This window comes from Pollachius pollachius, assembly GCF_949987615.1.
Source record: "Pollachius pollachius genome assembly, chromosome: 17".
In the NCBI taxonomy this organism is placed as follows: domain Eukaryota; kingdom Metazoa; phylum Chordata; class Actinopteri; order Gadiformes; family Gadidae; genus Pollachius; species Pollachius pollachius.
In genome coordinates, this window is record NC_136950.1 from 7,435,805 (window position 1) to 7,453,024 (window position 17,220).

The following is a 17,220-nucleotide window of genomic DNA, read 5'->3' on the forward strand; positions in this document are numbered from 1 at the left end:
GTTCAAGTTGAATGGTAATGCATGAATTTAGTCTTTATTCTGCCATAGTATTTATTGAAAAGTTAAAAAAGGGGGGGGGGGGGGGGGACATACAAGTCTTTTTGGCCATGGATCCTGAATTGTTCCGGAGAATTTCAGCACCTCGGACAACAGCGCAGGGTTGCCAGGTCCTGCAAAAAACGTCCTGCCCACATACTGTTGAAAATCCACCCAAATGTCCTAGAAGCAGCCCAAATAAAAAGATGTTCCATTTTGGCCAATGTTTTGAAAGTAATAATATTTGAGGGAACCTTTTCTTCAATTTTTTTGTTGTTGTAGCAGCGAAATGCATTGTGTGTGTGTGTGTGTGTGTGTGTGTGTGTGTGTGTGTCTGTGTGTGTGTCCACTGCCCCACCCCACCCATCCTCTGGTGTTCAATAGTTTTGACTGAGTTTTCATAAAGATTATACAATACATATTACACCCAAACTGTTTCTGTGGTGGGTTTTGAAAGTACCAGATATACTGTAGGTATAACATGCTATTTTACATTGAAATGCGACGTAATCCAGTGTTCACGAAAACGTACACTGTCAACGTATGCTTTTGGCGACTGGGTTGGTGGAACATACACAATCAAGTCAAATAAGTCAAATCAATTCAACAGTCATCAGATCATTTATGAGCAGTGGTGGCAAGTATTCCGTCCAGGTAATTAAGCGCCATAGGATGCAGCCAGCGTATTGTGCTGTTAAACTAAATGGATGAGACTATCTACCTAGTTCCACTAATTAAATATTGCTGCAACAACTGGTTCAATATCTGAGGTATTATTTGATGGTGCTGTAGAACTCTGGGGTTTCTGCCTGGTGACTTTCTCTGAAAAGAAGACAGAACTTCAGTCACCCTGTGAAACAGATCCATTATGTCGATAAAGTCCCAAAACATAGTCTATTTCTTCTTTAGATATACCAAGAGAAGCTTACCCAGGGAAAGCGTTGACCCTTTGAATGTTGACCAGAGAGTAAAAGGAAACATCCTTGCCTGATTGGCCACCGGAGCCAGCCATCCAGCAAGACACTTCCTGTTCCTCGGACACAGAGGTGTCGATGATGGCATAGTGATGGTCATCCTGCTCTTCTGTTGGTTCTCTCTGTGCTACAGTGTCTAAGCGATTGGTCAGAGCTGAGACGTTGTCATACACAGGAACAGGAAGTAGCTAATGGGGAGTGAGAACAGAAGAGTAAATTAGGTTTACAAATACTTGACACTTCCTTAAGACAGTCCTGAAGGTCATGTGCTTCTGGTTCATTTAGAGACACTTGGTTGTGACTACTGGTCCCATCATGCAGGCTGCTGTAGGCCTCACTTCAAGACCTTCCTGCAAGGTTTCCTCCAACTGTTGAGCTCCTAAAACTGTTATGTTTTAACAACATTCATTTGCCTCTTTACAACTAAATAAGACATCAGTATTTCTAGATGTCAGCAAAGCTCTCACCCTTTTAGCAAACATTGTTTGCTAAAAGTTACGCCATTGTCAAGTGGTGATTCATAAATCCCAAACTGATAAGGAATTCAGTTGAAGTTTTGCTTCAAAGATGAACACATCAAACATAGTGTATGGTGCCATGTCAAAACAGCCACTGAGAAAGCATACAAACAAAACTGATGATCATGGACCACTGTTTGGGTTTGGTATGAATGTTTTTGGGTCAGGTTACAAAACATTGAATTCCCGGAACTGCCGCTCTACTCCAGCTGGTGTCCATTGGTCACATCAGCGTTGGCCGCACTCAGCGCGATGGGAAACACCTGCGACGGAGGGGGAGGAACAGTCACGGGACCTCAGTGTGAGTCGTTTAAAGAGTCTTTTGCAAAACGTGAGTCTATGCAGAAGAGAGGACGCAACCTATTGATTCTCGGCCACGGTGGAGAAGGAATTGGGGGAAGCACATTTGGCTTTGACTCTATAAAGTTAAGATTGAACCGCGACTTCAGATCGATGTGGTAGGGACCAGAGTCGTCTGAGAATCTGATTCAGTTGTTTATTCGTAATATCATCCGGAGGCACACATTTTTTGACGTGATATTATATAATATATGTCTATATATTACATTCAGTGTTGGGGAGTAACGGAATACATGTACCGCCGTTACGTATTCAGAATGCAAATTATAACTAACTGTATTCCGTTAGTTACAATTTAAATAGTTGGTATTTAGAATACTGTGGCGAGCAGCACGGGAAGGTTGGTTGCCCAGGTTGAACCAATTATGCAGTTCCGTGCCCCATACACCACACGACTACAGACTGCCTTTATTGAACGACCACCAACGTAACAGAAACACGGGACACCTGACCAACACACACAACACTCTCACTGATGGTCCCGATCACACTACACATCACACAACAATGGAACAACACACAATTAACACAACCAATAAATACTCCAAACCCATTAACCCCACTTAACCCTAACAACAGAATAACTTAACAAAAGCCCTTTTGTCAACTGACAACCCCAATTCCCAGAATCCCCCCGCGGCCCCGGAACATGGCGCCCACACGCGTGGGCGCCACAATACAGTTACATTGTTGAAATCAATGGATTACATGACGATACTTCTGTTTCACAAGTTTATTCGTGCTTTCACACCAACACTATTTAGTGCGCACTGAACGAGTTTGGTCCCGTTCGGTACGTTTGCGTTGGTATGAATGCAACCACCTCACTTCGATGCGCACCAAATCAGCCGACCGAGACCTCCCTGAACAGCTGGTCTCGGTTCGCTTCCAAACGAACCCTGGAGCGGTTCGCTTGAGATGTGAAAGCGAACGCACCTCGGTCCGATCCAGTTCTAAAAAGCATACGCCTCTTTGGACGTAACAGGCACCCGCTCAGCCGCGCGCATTATGGGAATTATTGATTGATTAGCGGTAACTCCAAGACTAGCAGCACATTGTCGGACCGTCGGGTGAAAATGAGTCGTGGCTCAACTTGGAGTCAAGAGAAGACGGAATGTGTATTGGATATTTGGACAGACACCCACATAAAACGCATGCTGGAAAACACACAAACATATTACGATGCATTTAACACATTCAGCACCAGGATGAGGGAGAAGGAGTTCGAACGGTCCGCAACTGTATGAAACAAATGAATATCACAACGAGTGCAGCCCACTGGATATCCATTATTTACTTTCACAGACGCTTTTCCCCCACTTTTTATCTTTACCCCGCCCCAGACCACTTTTGTCCAATGATTGAACGATCTATTTCTCTCTCTTTATATTAAGGTGATTTTTTAGGCAACACCTATGCACTTAGCTCAGTGAAAAAAAATGTAAGATGTAATAAATATCTTTATAATAAATACCTTTATAGTCTTTGTTCCTCTACAGCAAATTATAAATTATAGTGCACTTTCAGGGTGACTTGGGCCTAACACATTCAGCCAGTTTGAAAAGAACACACCAGAATAGGCCTGTTTAGTAAGCAGGATTTGATGCCGCATTCCTACACTTATAAAATGCAATTCAATGTGGAAGTAATCCAAGTATTCAGAATACAATACTCAAATTGAGGGATGTAACGGAATAGGTTACAAATTATGTTTTTTGGCATGTATTCTGCAACTGGATACATTTTAAAGGTATCCTTCCCAACACTGATTATATTATATCATTTAGATATAAAGCTCCAGGTCTCCCGCCGGAGCTCCCGGAGTGTTCTAGAATATCTTATAGAACACGGCCAAAAGCTGTGTGCGCCTCCGGATGGTATTGTAACGACCACCTCACGTGGTGCAGCGTTGAATAAACAGTCGATGTCCGGCTTACAATCCTGCTCTTTATTTGATAAATCCACAGTTTATCTCCGATCACTGTTGGCCGTGACCACTTGTACTTCTAGCCGTAACACAGGTCTCACTACCACCACCCCCCGCTTCCGGACCCTCCCTCACGTTGTCCCCCCCCATTCTTGGGAGACAATCCCTTATTAACCCCCACTAATAACATTAGTGCATAACCCAACACATGAGAACATTTGCATTGCTGCTGAACGCATAATAACCGAACCACATTAACCCAGCTCGTTACACAGCTCCCCCCCAACAAAGCCCCTCGTCCCGAGGGACTACACAAAGTCTCTGAAACGGGCCGGCCGACGTCCCTGTCTCCGCGGCCGCGTGGGGGACGCAGGCGCTTCTGCCGGGTGGTTGGGGCAACGCCCCTGTGCAGTGAAAGGTAACTGTGGTGGGAAGGGGGAAGGAGGGATGTGAACAGGGGGTTTAGTCACTGTCTCTGGGGAGGTATGTGCAGGGGAAATGGGACTTCGATAGGGCTCGTGTGCCCCTGTGTAGCCGCGTGCAGCGGCTGCGCCGTCGCCCCTCCGGGCGGACACCTGGGACTCCGAGCTTGGGGAAGGGAGAGAATCCCCTCTGTACGGGGCCAACCTGTCTCTGTGGAGCGCAACCTTCTTTCTCCTTCCTTGCAGCTGGACCCGGTACACTACTTCACCCAGCCGCTCCACCACCTGACAAGGCCCCTCCCAATGACAGTCCAACTTGGGGCACCGTCCCTTCTTCCTGTGGGGGCGATACACCCACACCAGCTCTCCAGCTTGGAAGTGTCTTCCCTTCGACCTTATGTCGTAGTTCCTTTTTTGTTTCATGCCCGCTTTCTCCAGCTGGTCTCGGGCAAAGACATGGGCGGACTCCATCCGATCCTGGAGTCTCCTGGCATACTCTCTCCCTGGAGGAACAGCAGGGGTGTCAGGGGGCTTGCCAAAGGTCATCTCCACTGGCGTTCGTATCTCCCGCCCCAACATGAGGAGGGCAGGCGTGCATGAGGTGGACTCCTGAACAGCGGACCTGTAGGCCATGAGGACGAAGGGCAAGTGCGTGTCCCAGTCCCGTTGATGTTCCGCTGTGAGGATTGCCAGCTGCTTTCCTAGGGTCCTATTGAACCTCTCGACGAGACCATCGCTCTGGGGGTGCAAGGCTGTGGTCCGGGTCTTATGCATGCCCATGCGCTCACACATGGCGGTGAAGACCCGTGACTCAAAGTTCCTCCCTTGGTCACTATGGATGGTTTCTGCCACCCCGAACCTGCTGAACATGCCCTCTACCAGAGCGTCAACCACCGTCTCTGCTTCCTGATCTGGTATTGCGTACGCCTCAGGCCATTTTGTAAAATAGTCCATGGCGACCAAAACATACCGGTTGCCTGCGTCCGTGCGGGGGAATGGGCCCATGCCGTCCACAGCTACTCTTTCCATGGGAGCCCCCACCGCCTGTTGTTGTAGTTGCGCGCGGGACTGATCTGGGGGTCCTTTGTAGGCCGCGCAAAGGTCGCAGCGGCGGCAAAAGTCCTCTACGTCCCTTCTGACCCGCCCCCAGTAAAACCCCTGACGAAGCCGGCGGAGTGTTTTTGCTACTCCGAAGTGCCCCGCTCCTCAGTCCCATGGGATGCTCTCAGCACAGCGTCTCTCAGTGAACTGGGGACTATCACCTGCCACCTTTCTTCTCCCGTAGCAGGTTCCTTCCAGGCTCTCTGCAGCACTCCATCCCTCACTCTCAGCGCCTCAAACATAATCCACATGCCTTTCGATGCAGTGGAGCTCCCAGTCACCTCCTCCCAGGGTGGTCTCTTTCCTGCCTCAACCCACTGTCGCACCGGTTGTATGTCCATGTCCTGCTCCTGTTGTGTCTGCCACTCGGCCGCGTCAACCATCTGCATTCCGCGGCAGACTGGTCCGGCCCCCTCGTGCATAGGGCATGTCTCCTCCTCGATACGGATCTCTCTCTCACGCGCTTCTCTCCGCTCACAGTACTGGCACCCTCCCAGTGCGCAGGGGCGGCGGGACAAGGCATCGGCGTTGGCGTGGCTGGCTCCGGCCCTGTGTACCACTGTGAAGACATAGGACTGCAGCGTTTCAATCCAGCGTGCAACTTGGCCTTCTGGTTCTCTGAAGGACATCAGCCACTGCAGTGCCGAATGATCTGTCCTGACAGTGAAGGGCCGGCCACCGAGGTAGTACTTGAAGTGCTTAATTGCCGCCACCATGGCGAGGAGCTCTCGGCGTGTGACGCAGTAGCGGCGCTCAGCCTTGTTGAAGGTTTTGCTGAAATACGCCACCACTCTCTCCCCCTCTGGCCCCGCCTGAGCCAGCACTGCACCCATTCCCAAGTCGCTGGCATCCGTGTCCAGAGTAAACTGCAACCCAGGGTCCGGGGGGTGAGGACAGGGGCCTCAGTCAGTGCCTTCTGGAGGGAGTTGAAGGCTTGTTGGCACTGTGGCGTCCAGGTGAAGTCCCTGTCCTTCTGCAGCAGGTGGTGCAGTGGGGCAGCTATGCAGGAGAAACCTCGCACAAACTTTCTGTAATATGAGGCCAGGCCGAGGAAGCTCTTCAGCTGTCGTTGGTCAGTTGGTGTCGGCCAGTCTCTCACTGCATGCACTTTCTCCTCCAGTGTGCTGATGCCTTCTCCCCCCAGTCTGTGACCCAAAAACTCCACCTCCTTCCTCATGAAGCTGCAATTATTCGGGTGTAATTTTAGGCCCGCCGCCGCCACTCTCTGCAGCACCAGCCTCAGCGATTCCAGGGCCGTTTGGAAGGAGCTCCCATGGGCCAGGATGTCGTCCAAATACACCAGACATCTCTGACGGGGGATGCCAGCCAGCACCCTGTCCATGAGTCTCTCGAAGGTGGCTGGGGCGTTGCACAGGCCAAAACTGAGGACCCGGAACTGCCACAACCCCCTGTCCGTACAGAAGGCAGTCTTTGGTCTTGCTTCAGGGCTGAGGGGCACCTGCCAGTATCCACTTCGCAGGTCTAGTGAAGAGAACCAGGAAGAGCCAGACACCAAGTCCAATGACTCATCGATCCTGGGTAATGGATATGAGTCCTTTTTTGTCACACTGTTCAGCGGTCTGTAGTCCACGCAGAATCTCATCTTGGTGCTCCTCTTTTTCGACACCATCACCACTCCCGAGGCCCAGGGGCTGTCCGACGGTTCAATAATGCCATCTCTTTGCATCTCTTCAACCGCTCTGTCTGCAGCCTCACGGTGAGCCATGGGGAGACGCCGGGGACGCGTCTTGATCGGCCGTGCATCCCCAGTGTCTATTTCGTGCTGAACCAGGTGTGTCAGGCCCACTTCATTGTCTGTTAGTGCAAAAATGTCCATAAAGTCCGATAACACCTTCCACAGCTCCTCCTGCTGCCATTGCCCCAATTGGCCACAGTTCTGTCTCCATATCCCTCTCACCGCCGACAACCTGTCCGTTTCCCCCACCGTAGTTGACTGGGCTGGGGAAGATGATTCGGCATGTGCAGAGGGGGGCTGACCGTTGCTGGGGGCATGGGGCACTAGTGGCAGGAAGCTGCTAACAGGGGGGGTATTTCTCTCTACTGGGGTTTTTGTGTCATGGCAGTGTGTCTCCATGGCTGTCCTGACCAGGGGGTGTGGCTTTGGGGACTGGGTGGGCGGTATCAGCTTAACACTGGGGCCCCCGGGAAATGTCAATGTGTTCTTCCCCAGGTCCAGCAGACAGCGCGCAGCCCTCAAAAAGTCCAGCCCCAGTATGCAGGGGTCCTGCACCTGCGCCACCCATACAGTGAAATCCACTGACAGACCTCCCACATTCAACGTCACCCTCCCCTTACCAAGCATAGGGGCCAACTCACCAGTCACTGTCCTCAGCTGCACTGTAGTCTGCCTCAACTGTGTCCCTGCCGGAACTACATCTGGCCTCATCAGTGTTGCTGTGGAGCCCGTGTCCACAAGGGCTGTACGTGGGGCCCCGTGTATGGTGACGGGAACATGGCAGAAATTCCCCGAATGAGTCCAACCCACCACCATCGTGGATTCTGTGTTATCGTCTGCTTCAGGGGGGAGTGGAGCCCCTCTCCCCCGTCTGTGTTGTTGGGCCCCTCTATCCTTTGTGGCAACAGCATGGGACACCATGCCCGGGGTCCGTACTGTCCCATCTATACGGGCCCCGGGCCGTTTCCCTGGTCTTTGGAATGCTTGGAGCACTGTCTGAGGAGGTGGCCAGGTTGTCCGCATCCCCAGCAGACCAGGGGGCGTTGGAGATGTTGTGTGGCACTTTGCGGCGAATGCATGGAGACAGCCCGTATTAATTCGGTAATTTCAGCCACCCGTGCAAGCTTTACTTCGGCTGCATCAGTGCATGCAGCGGTTCTCACTGTAGGACCACTCTCCTCAGGGCTGCCTCCCATGGTCCCGCCCCCCACAATCTCCCTCTCCAGAGCCAGTTCCAGAGCCTCTTGTATGGAGCGGGGATGGGCGAGCTGGGTCTGAATGCGCAGCTCCCTGGGGTTTATGGCTTGGACGAACTGGTCCCTGGCAAGCTCCGTCTGTATTTCCGGGGGCATGTGGGCATAAGCCCTCCTGGCTAGAGTTTCAATGTCATTAGCTAGCACACGGAGGGGCTCCCCAGGCTGCCGGCGCCTGATGGAAAGTTCAGAGCGTAGGAGACCGGGCTGTTCGCAACGTCCAAAACGCCTCTGCAGAGCCCCAACAAGAGCCTCATAATTATTTCGTTCCTCTGGGCTGAGCAGTAACAGGCATGCCAGTGCGTCGTCCGTAAGGCATAACGCTAGCTGTAGCGCTTTATCATCCTCCGACCAGCCTGCAGCTTGTGACAACAGTTCGAATTGGGCATGAAACGCCTGCCAGTCTGCCTTACCGGAGTACTTTGGTGTTTTACACGGGGCCCGGGAAGTATAGGCACCACCCCTCTGACACGCAGGCTGTGCACTCCCACCGCTGTCATGCTCTGGAGGAGCCGACGTGCCTGCGACCGAGCCTCCGCAATATCCTCTGCTCCGTCGGGGGTCGGTGGAGCCCATTCCCGTGTCGCATGCCATGCGCCTCGCCGTCTCCCTCAAGCGGGCCCTGGTCTCCGCAGCGCGCTCAAACTCCGCCGCCAGACCCCCCGCAAGGGCATAACCGTAGCTCCCCGCCTCCTCCTTAACTTTCGGCCGCGCTCCGCGCCCGTGTGCCATGTCCGTTGGCGGTACAAACAGCAGCACCCCGAGGTGGGTCCGCAAGACGCTAGGATAACGGCGAACACTGGAGAAGAACCAGTCCGTCGTTTTACTTCTGACACCAGTGTAACGACCACCTCACGTGGTGCAGCGTTGAATAAACAGTCGATGTCCGGCTTACAATCCTGCTATTTATTTGATAAATCCACAGTTTATCTCCGATCACTGTTGGCCGTGACCACTTGTACTTCTAGCCGTAACACAGGTCTCACTACCACCACCCCCCGCTTCCGGACCCTCCCTCACGTTGTCCCCCCCCATTCTCGCGAGACAATCCCTTATTAACCCCCACTAATAACATTAGTGCATAACCCAACACATGAGAACATTTGCATTGCTGCTGAACGCATAATAACCGAACCACATTAACCCAGCTCGTTACAGTATTATGAATAAACGACTGCGTCTCTGGTACTAAGTCATTGGTTCTTTAGCGCTCGTTTGATCTACCGGTCACATGGTAACGTCAAAATCCATACCGTAGCGCAAATTCACGCCGGTGTGCTCTCTATTCCGTTTAAACCATAAACCCCTAAGTACAACCCACTGGCACCGATCTGTAATAGGTCTGTAGGGTCAGTGGGTCCCAGCCCCTATAGGCGGGTTTGAAAATGAGGAATTAGTAGGTGAGTTTCAGGTCAAGCATGCATTGCATTAGGCGACTTTCAGATCGTCTGCAATTGCGCGCATGCATGCACGAGACTTGAGAACATCCGACGGAACTAGTCAGAAATAAGTCAAGTTCCCACAACGTCAAGTCGGACACAGGTAAACTTCTCGTTGGTTGAACAAGCATAGTTTGGGAGAGGGCACGCCTCTTTCAAAAGGAGATTCGTCATTTCTCACGTGGGAAATTCAACGTGGTAATTCCATCCAACCAGCGCAAAGTTTTGATATGTTGAGGGGAGTGTCATATGTCCGCACTTATTCGAGAGCATGCCCAGAAAAGCTGTTTTCCTGAAACTACCGCGAGTTTTGAAAGCCTGGTGACTCATCGCATCGGAAGTTATCACAGGTATTTCTGACGTATTTGATCCCAGAATGCACTCTGACGCATGGCAAACGAAGCCGCATGCCTCATCAAAAACAAGCCTATAGCCTCGCATAACATAATGCATTCTGGGATCAAAACGTCAGAAATGCTGGTAATAACTTCCCAATGCGACATGTCTGTTATGGTTCTTCATGACCGGGTGACTCGACATACATGACGGATATCCATGGGCTTGTCTTTAACTCCAAGAACGTTACTTTATTACCACACGTGTAGCCTGCATTACATGTAGTGCACCCAAGCCCCGGAGCTACACCGCATCACACCAAACGTATCACTCCGCATACACATCACTAACATCAACATGACAGTATAAGTGTGCGGCACTATATACTACAATGTCACATGACTAAACTCGCGGGAGCTCCTTCCGTCTGCATTTCTGTGCATATGGTCTCAAATATATGCGGCTATAAGACACTCCCCTCAACATATCAAAACGTTGCCCTGGTTGGTTGGAATTACCACGTGGAATTTCCCAAGTGAAAAAATGACGTAAATCCTTTCAAGGAGGCGTGCCCTCTCCCAAACTATGCTTGTTCAACCTACGAGAAGTGCACATATGTCCGACTTGACGTGATCGGAACTTGACGTGTTTCTGAATAGTTCCGGTGGATGTTCTCAAGTCTGGTGCATGCTGCGCGCAAATGCAGACGATCTGAAACAAGCCTATCGCTTGTAGTTTTTTAGAGCCCCCCCCCTTACACTTCCTGATGTAAAAATTTTAATTTTGCGTCATTTAAAGCAGGAAGTGTTAGAGGTAGATTGGGATCTCTCCCGTCTCAGGGGAAAATGTACTCCGGGAGCCGGGGCGCACATGGACACCTTGCGCACCTGGGGCGGTGGGCGGCTGCAGTGCAGTGCCCGGGGTTTCAGTTACCTTGCTCAAGGGCACCTCATCCGTGGATGAGGACGTAGGAGGGTGCTGCACAACTGCTCACCCTATCCTTTTTTTTGCCTACTGGTTGGGATGCAAACTGGCCACCCTCCGATTACAGATCCAGCTCCTTAACCAGTAGGCCACGGATAACCCCCCTAATGCTTGTTGTATCTTGTATGATCCATGAAGGTTTATAATGATTCTAATCTTGTATCTTGAAAGTTTTATATATAAATATTGAACACATTATGCAGTTCTTTCCCGGTTCCAGCTTCACTATCAGGATTTTATGGGTGGAGAAAAATTAGCAAGTGATCCCGAACGTTAACAACACAATATTTTGCCCTTAACAGAACCGTGTTGGCTCCCAGACAGGTTGATTAACGTAAACAACTGATTGAAGTACACATAAACAACTACCAGAGAGCTTATTGGAATTTTCACATGTATGAAAATCACCTGGTAAAATACCCTATTTTCCTTTGAAAACATTAGGATCGCCGAATAAGAAAGTCTCTTCATGTGAAATCATTATGACTGCGGCAATCAGTATTTTCCCACTTCTAACAGTCATTCTGTTTGGAGGTATATAGCACACTCCTACAGGTTGGGAGGTCAATAGCACATTCCTACTAAAATGGGCTTTGTTTAAGCTGCAAAATGTTGACATAAGTTATTTCCATTTCAGAATGTTCCAAATCGAGGACAAGGGTTGAAGTTCGGACTGTTCTTAATGAAAGTTAGACACAAGGATGTACAGTCTCTCCTAGCCACAGGGCTAGAGTTATAGAGAAGGAAACTTACTAAGGAAACAACTAGAAGTCTGTCATTTCCACCGGGTGTCTTAGTAAAGGATGGGTTGGTAATAAATGGCTTCCAGTGTCTCACCTCCTCCACGGTATCTGGCCTTCCTCCCTGTCCACATGCTTTACTGGAGGCCCTCTTTCTTCTGGAGAAGAGAACAGAGAGATGAAGAAGCAACAGCAGAAGTAAAGGAACTGAAAAATAGAAAGAGGATATCGCACCTCATCCAGAAGAAGACGAGGAGGAGTATGGTGGCCAGTAGGACAACAATGGTTGTTACAACAACTGTTGCTGTCTGTGATGATGAGGATGTCACTGAAACATAGTCATATGATTTTCAATACTGACAACAAACTCTAATATAAGTAGGAAAATGTTTCACTGGGTGCCTTTGACTGTCAGGGAGGTGTGTGTATTTAAAATAAATAATTACTTTGAATTAATAAAAAGGTGGAGTTATGATGTCCGATTGCATTGTGTGCTTGGCAGTAATAGTTTCCTCCATGCTCAGATGTGATATAAGTGATAGTGTAGGTTTGTCCTGTTTCCTTCACTGAGACTTCATGTTCCTTGAACCAGGTGTAGTTGGCTGCTGGGTTGGCATCACTGCTGCAGCTCAGAGTCACTGAACTGCCCTCCTCTATTTCACCAGAAGGACTTGAACTAACAGAAGTGTTTTTAGGCCCATCTGGAGACAGTATTAATAATAATGTAAATTACAAAGTGGAGAAGTTTTTGAGTACATTGCACAATGAATTTACTGATAATTTATGTTGCCAAGTCATACATTTTAATATCTTTAGTATGATGTACAATAATGGTTGCACTCACATTTCATGTGAATAGTGATCCAGATAGATGCTTGCCTTAGCTCAGTCTGAACTAGACAGTAGTATTGTCCAGAGTCTGACGTCAGGATCTGTGTAAAGACAAGCTTTGGTCCCTGGTTCAAGTTTGTGGGGGAAAGACCTTTTAAAACCTTGAACCAGGTGTAGTTAGCTGCTGGGTTGACATCACTGCTGCAGCTCAGAGTCACTGAACTGCCCTCCTCTATTTCACCAGAGGGACTCACGGTCACTGAGGGGGTCTTTGGAGCGTCTGTTAACAGTTACATTTTATTAATTATATAAAATACCAGCAGATTGGTCAATTCATAGTAAATCTACATGTAGTTCTTTACCCTAAAAGATCCATTACATTTGGTATCATGTCAGTGTAGTGTGTAGCTGACTTACAAACTAATGGAGAGCGGATATTTTCGTATCCTTTAACAGCACATGAATAGCTCTCTTCAGACTGAATGTAGGCCCTGTATTTCACCCCCTTTCTTCCCTTCCTGCCATTCCAGAACCAGATGTAGGGAGGGTCACCAGCTAGGCTACACATACTGTGACACTCCAGCTCTGTCCAGGTAGGATGAGTAGCGGAAGGAAAGGACACCTTCACCTGGAGGTCTGGGTCAGAGAACACGTTACAAAAAATAATTAAGATATAACAACACACTCCCACACGTACACATACTTGTTCTCACTCATGCACGCACGCACACACACACACACACACACACACACACACACACACACACACACACACACACACACACACACACTGGACTCATCATAGTTTACCTGTTAAAGATAACGTCACTCCAGGGTCACCAGTATATTCCCCACCTGGTTGGTTTGTTAGACAGCCTAAACAGCCTACAAGCCTAAACTTGTAGACAGCAGAGTCACTCCGTCTCAGGTCTTTGATTCTCAGGGAACATGTTCTATTACATCTGGACCCGGTACAGTTGACCGCTCCACAGCTGGATTCAACACGACCTGTATAGTCTGTATCTTCTTCCAGATCAACAGGCTGATAGTTGTCTCCTTTAGTAAACCACGTTGCATTTACTGTGGTCGGGCGGTACTGTACGTTTTCAGGGTATTCATAAGTGCAGCTGATGTCAACCATTGCTCCTATTAAAGCGCAGACATTACTAGACGAGTAAGTAACTGTCCAGTCATCATTACCCTGAAGCACTGTGAAAAAACAAACACATCTCATTGAGTATGAACAAGACACAGAGGTTCACCTGATGAACAGATCAGAAGATACATAAAGAGATGGAGGCTGGTGGGTGGAGATGGAAACTACAGATACATGCTGACCACTGAGCTGTGAGAGGAACGTTCCAGAACATCATGTGACACCAGAAGAATAACCAGGAGGGGAGTCAAGTTCAACCCCCACCCCTCTGAAATTCTGAATTTATTACACTACACTAACTGAACAACATACATTAACAGTTAATGAATTATGGTAGTGTAGGCTGTGTTTAGTCTCTGTAGTCCTGTCCCTTTTAGTCTAAGTGCTTCTGTTGGAGCAATGTGACCATAAGCTTTGTAATTACTTAGATGTGGAGACAATGAATGTAGATTAGAGGAGGTGAGGAGAGGAGCCAAGGAGAGGAAGTGGGAATAGTGGCAAGAAGAAAGGAGGAGGAGAGGAGAGGAGAAAAATAGGGAGCAGAAAAGGAGAGGAGAGAAGACAAGGGGAGGAGAGCAGGAGAGAGGCGAGGAGATGGCATGCAGTGTATAAAGTATTGTTATCTTAAAACCACTGCTTTCACTACAAGAGGCTGTATACAACCTGCAGTGAAGTGGTATTTTCAATGACTGATGAACCCTAAATTAAATATATACAGTGGACCGTTAGTGGACCGTATTCTAGGGGTCTGTTTAACCAAACACAGCGTTCTAGAGGGTGATTCTTTAATGCTATATTTACTATTCTTCTATCTTCAACATGCTGTGGTTTCACCCTCTCCTCGTTCCAGTTGCTTCGTTGATATGTTATTGAAAATATTCAACGAAATGTTCACAATGTAAATTAACCAACCTGGTACTGACAGAAGGAAAGCTAGAAATGCTCTTGCTGCTGATCTTAAATTCATAGCGAGTCCTCTCCTCTCTCTCTGTTGTTCTGGGAGATATTTAAACACGCCTGAAGGTAGAAAATAAAACAAAAAAGTTCATACTAGGAGAAATATAACACTCTTTCAAATTATATTTTACTCTATGAATTACATTTGTCAAGCATTGAATTAAAGTTAAGAAAATACAACTTCTTACCGTAGAGTCTGTGGTTCCAGTTCACACAGTTAGCTGAACAGAAGCCAAAAACATTGCAAGACTTCCTACCTCTTTACACCATGATTGGCAGAAAAAGGAACCGAAGCCTACAATACAAAGTGTCTTCTTGTTTTATCTTCTGCTTTTTTATTATTTTTCAATTAATCTTCTGGCCTGCTGATCCTTACGCACACACAAGGAGGCAACTGAACATACACACACTCACACTCTCACACATTTTAACTTCTTTATTTATGTCCGCAATTCATAATAAGTATACATAAGGACAAAAATGTTACAGATACTAAACATTGCTCAGGCATGATTCAGCAATGTGGGTCTGATGACAGTTCAAACAGCAGATCATGGATACACACAACAACCTCTCCTCCAAATGTGGCAACTTCCCAAAATGGAGGATATTGAGCAGTATTTGGCAAGTTCTTTTGCCCTTGCTTTTGTAAAGCCAACTATCCTGAAACCCCTAAAGACAAGCCTATGCACGTGGCCCAGGCTGCAAAGATAAGTACCAGAAATGTACATTTGTAGCCATGGCTAGATATTTGTTGTACAAGAGGGTGATATTTGACTAGCTTTGTTAAGTAAGCCTCCTCTAGACTTGAATCACAACAGCATCCTTCTTCCAGAAAGTCACAGACTTTTCTGCAAAGAAGTTAACTGACTAGGGGACTACTGTATTCGTTACTTAGGAATAAATGATGAACGACTGGGGCCCTAACTGGGGCCCTAAGTGACAGTTATACAGTAACTACTGAGGAGTTACTGGTAAACAGACTAGGGGACTGCTGTATTCATTACTGAGTGACAGTTATACAGTAACTACTGAGGAGTTACTGTTAAACAGACTAGGGAATACTGTATTAATTAATCATTCTGTCAATTAGCAAACTGACCGATTGATTATGACAGCAACATAAATTTCCTGGGATTTCACAATAAGTTATTAAAATAACAGGGCCAAGACGGGATGATTGTCATATTTTAATAAAGATATTCAGAATATATACACAATACATTCATTAATATTCACATTTAAAGTTTATTATGTGGCAGCAATGTTTAAAGTTGTTGCATTTGTAATGTTAAATCTTTATAGCAATTGTCCACCACTGCAGGGAACGTTTAAACCCTTGGTTTCAAGCGCTGTTGAGGGCTGGCTTGGGTCCCACACTGGATCGACTGGTAGAGCTGGATCTAACTGATGATGAGTTGCTACTGATTCGCGAACCATTCATTCACCAGTAGTGAAGCTTTTTGAATCATTCGTTCACCATTCGTTAAGCTTTATGAATCATTTTTTTTACCAGTAGTGAATCTTTTTGTGTACCATCATGTAAAGTCATGCATCATACTGAGTTGTTACTCTTTCGCAAAACATTTGTTCACTGGTGGTTACGTTTTTTGAATCATTCGTTCACCAGTAGTTAAGCTTTTTGAACCATTCGTTCACCATTCGTTTACCAGTAGTGAAGCACTTTAGTTACAAAACACCAAACCACTGTTGATGAAAGGCATATTAAAATTAAACAAAAACAAAGGCTTAACTTTCGAACAATGCATTTCTCACAAACAGGCACTGAACCCTGAATAAATTACACATACGAAAGAGCTGTCTACATCAACAAAAATAAATTTAAATGTTACTGATGGTGTTTTGATAAAACACATGACAGTTTTATGGCAAGTGACCAAAATGCAGACTGCTTCAACCTCTACAATTTTCAATAAGTGGCGAATGCATGTACCTATTAAAGAAAGGACAGCGGATTACAAAATAGCCCCAATTCATTCCTATGAAAACTGCTCAATTGCACAGGGCAAGATTTGCTTCCGCATCATGGGAGCCAGCCACGCTCTAGTGCATGACGTGCCGGATGCAGAAATATTCTCGTTGTCTAGCATTGTTAGCATTGTAGCATCATAAGCATAAGTGATAAAAAGTCAACATAGTGCCTAAAAACCATCGACGTCATTCATGTTAGGTAAAAGAAAAAACCTTGGACACGAGAAGTTAACGGAGCCCTGCACTGAGCCCTCTCGGATGCCGGGCCGAAACAACATGTGTTTCACTACGACTCCTTTCAGATGCCCATCCCTCCTTCTCCTGCAAATAATAAATAAATGAAATGGCTAATAAAACGCTTGAGGTGGTGTTTTGAAAAGAGAAAACTTACATTTTATTAGTACATGGTATAAAGATAATTATGAGCCTTTGATTGATATCCAGACATATTTTGCGGAGACACATTCCTGTTCCCCACTTGTATTGGAGTGAACAGAG

General features: G+C 47.4%; 1 protein-coding gene across 1 annotated transcript in view; it reads right to left on the reverse strand.

Annotated features, from left to right (window-relative positions):
• The window catches only part of LOC307088447 (cell adhesion molecule CEACAM5-like), a 25,034-nt gene extending 10,054 nt beyond the window's left edge, over positions 1-14,980 (reverse strand). Inside the window, exons 1-9 of the mRNA XM_079754342.1 lie at positions 14,919-14,980; positions 13,428-13,826; positions 13,035-13,253; positions 12,631-12,897; positions 12,233-12,487; positions 12,021-12,114; positions 11,884-11,944; positions 966-1,198; positions 94-858 (exon numbers count right to left, since the gene is read on the reverse strand). Of these exons, the coding sequence (XP_079610468.1) occupies positions 810-858; positions 966-1,198; positions 11,884-11,944; positions 12,021-12,114; positions 12,233-12,487; positions 12,631-12,897; positions 13,035-13,253; positions 13,428-13,758 (1,509 nt within the window). The 5' untranslated portion in view covers positions 13,759-13,826; positions 14,919-14,980 and the 3' untranslated portion in view covers positions 94-809. The remainder of the gene's footprint in view (positions 1-93; positions 859-965; positions 1,199-11,883; positions 11,945-12,020; positions 12,115-12,232; positions 12,488-12,630; positions 12,898-13,034; positions 13,254-13,427; positions 13,827-14,918) is intronic.
• Positions 14,981-17,220: the final 2,240 nt, after the last annotated feature.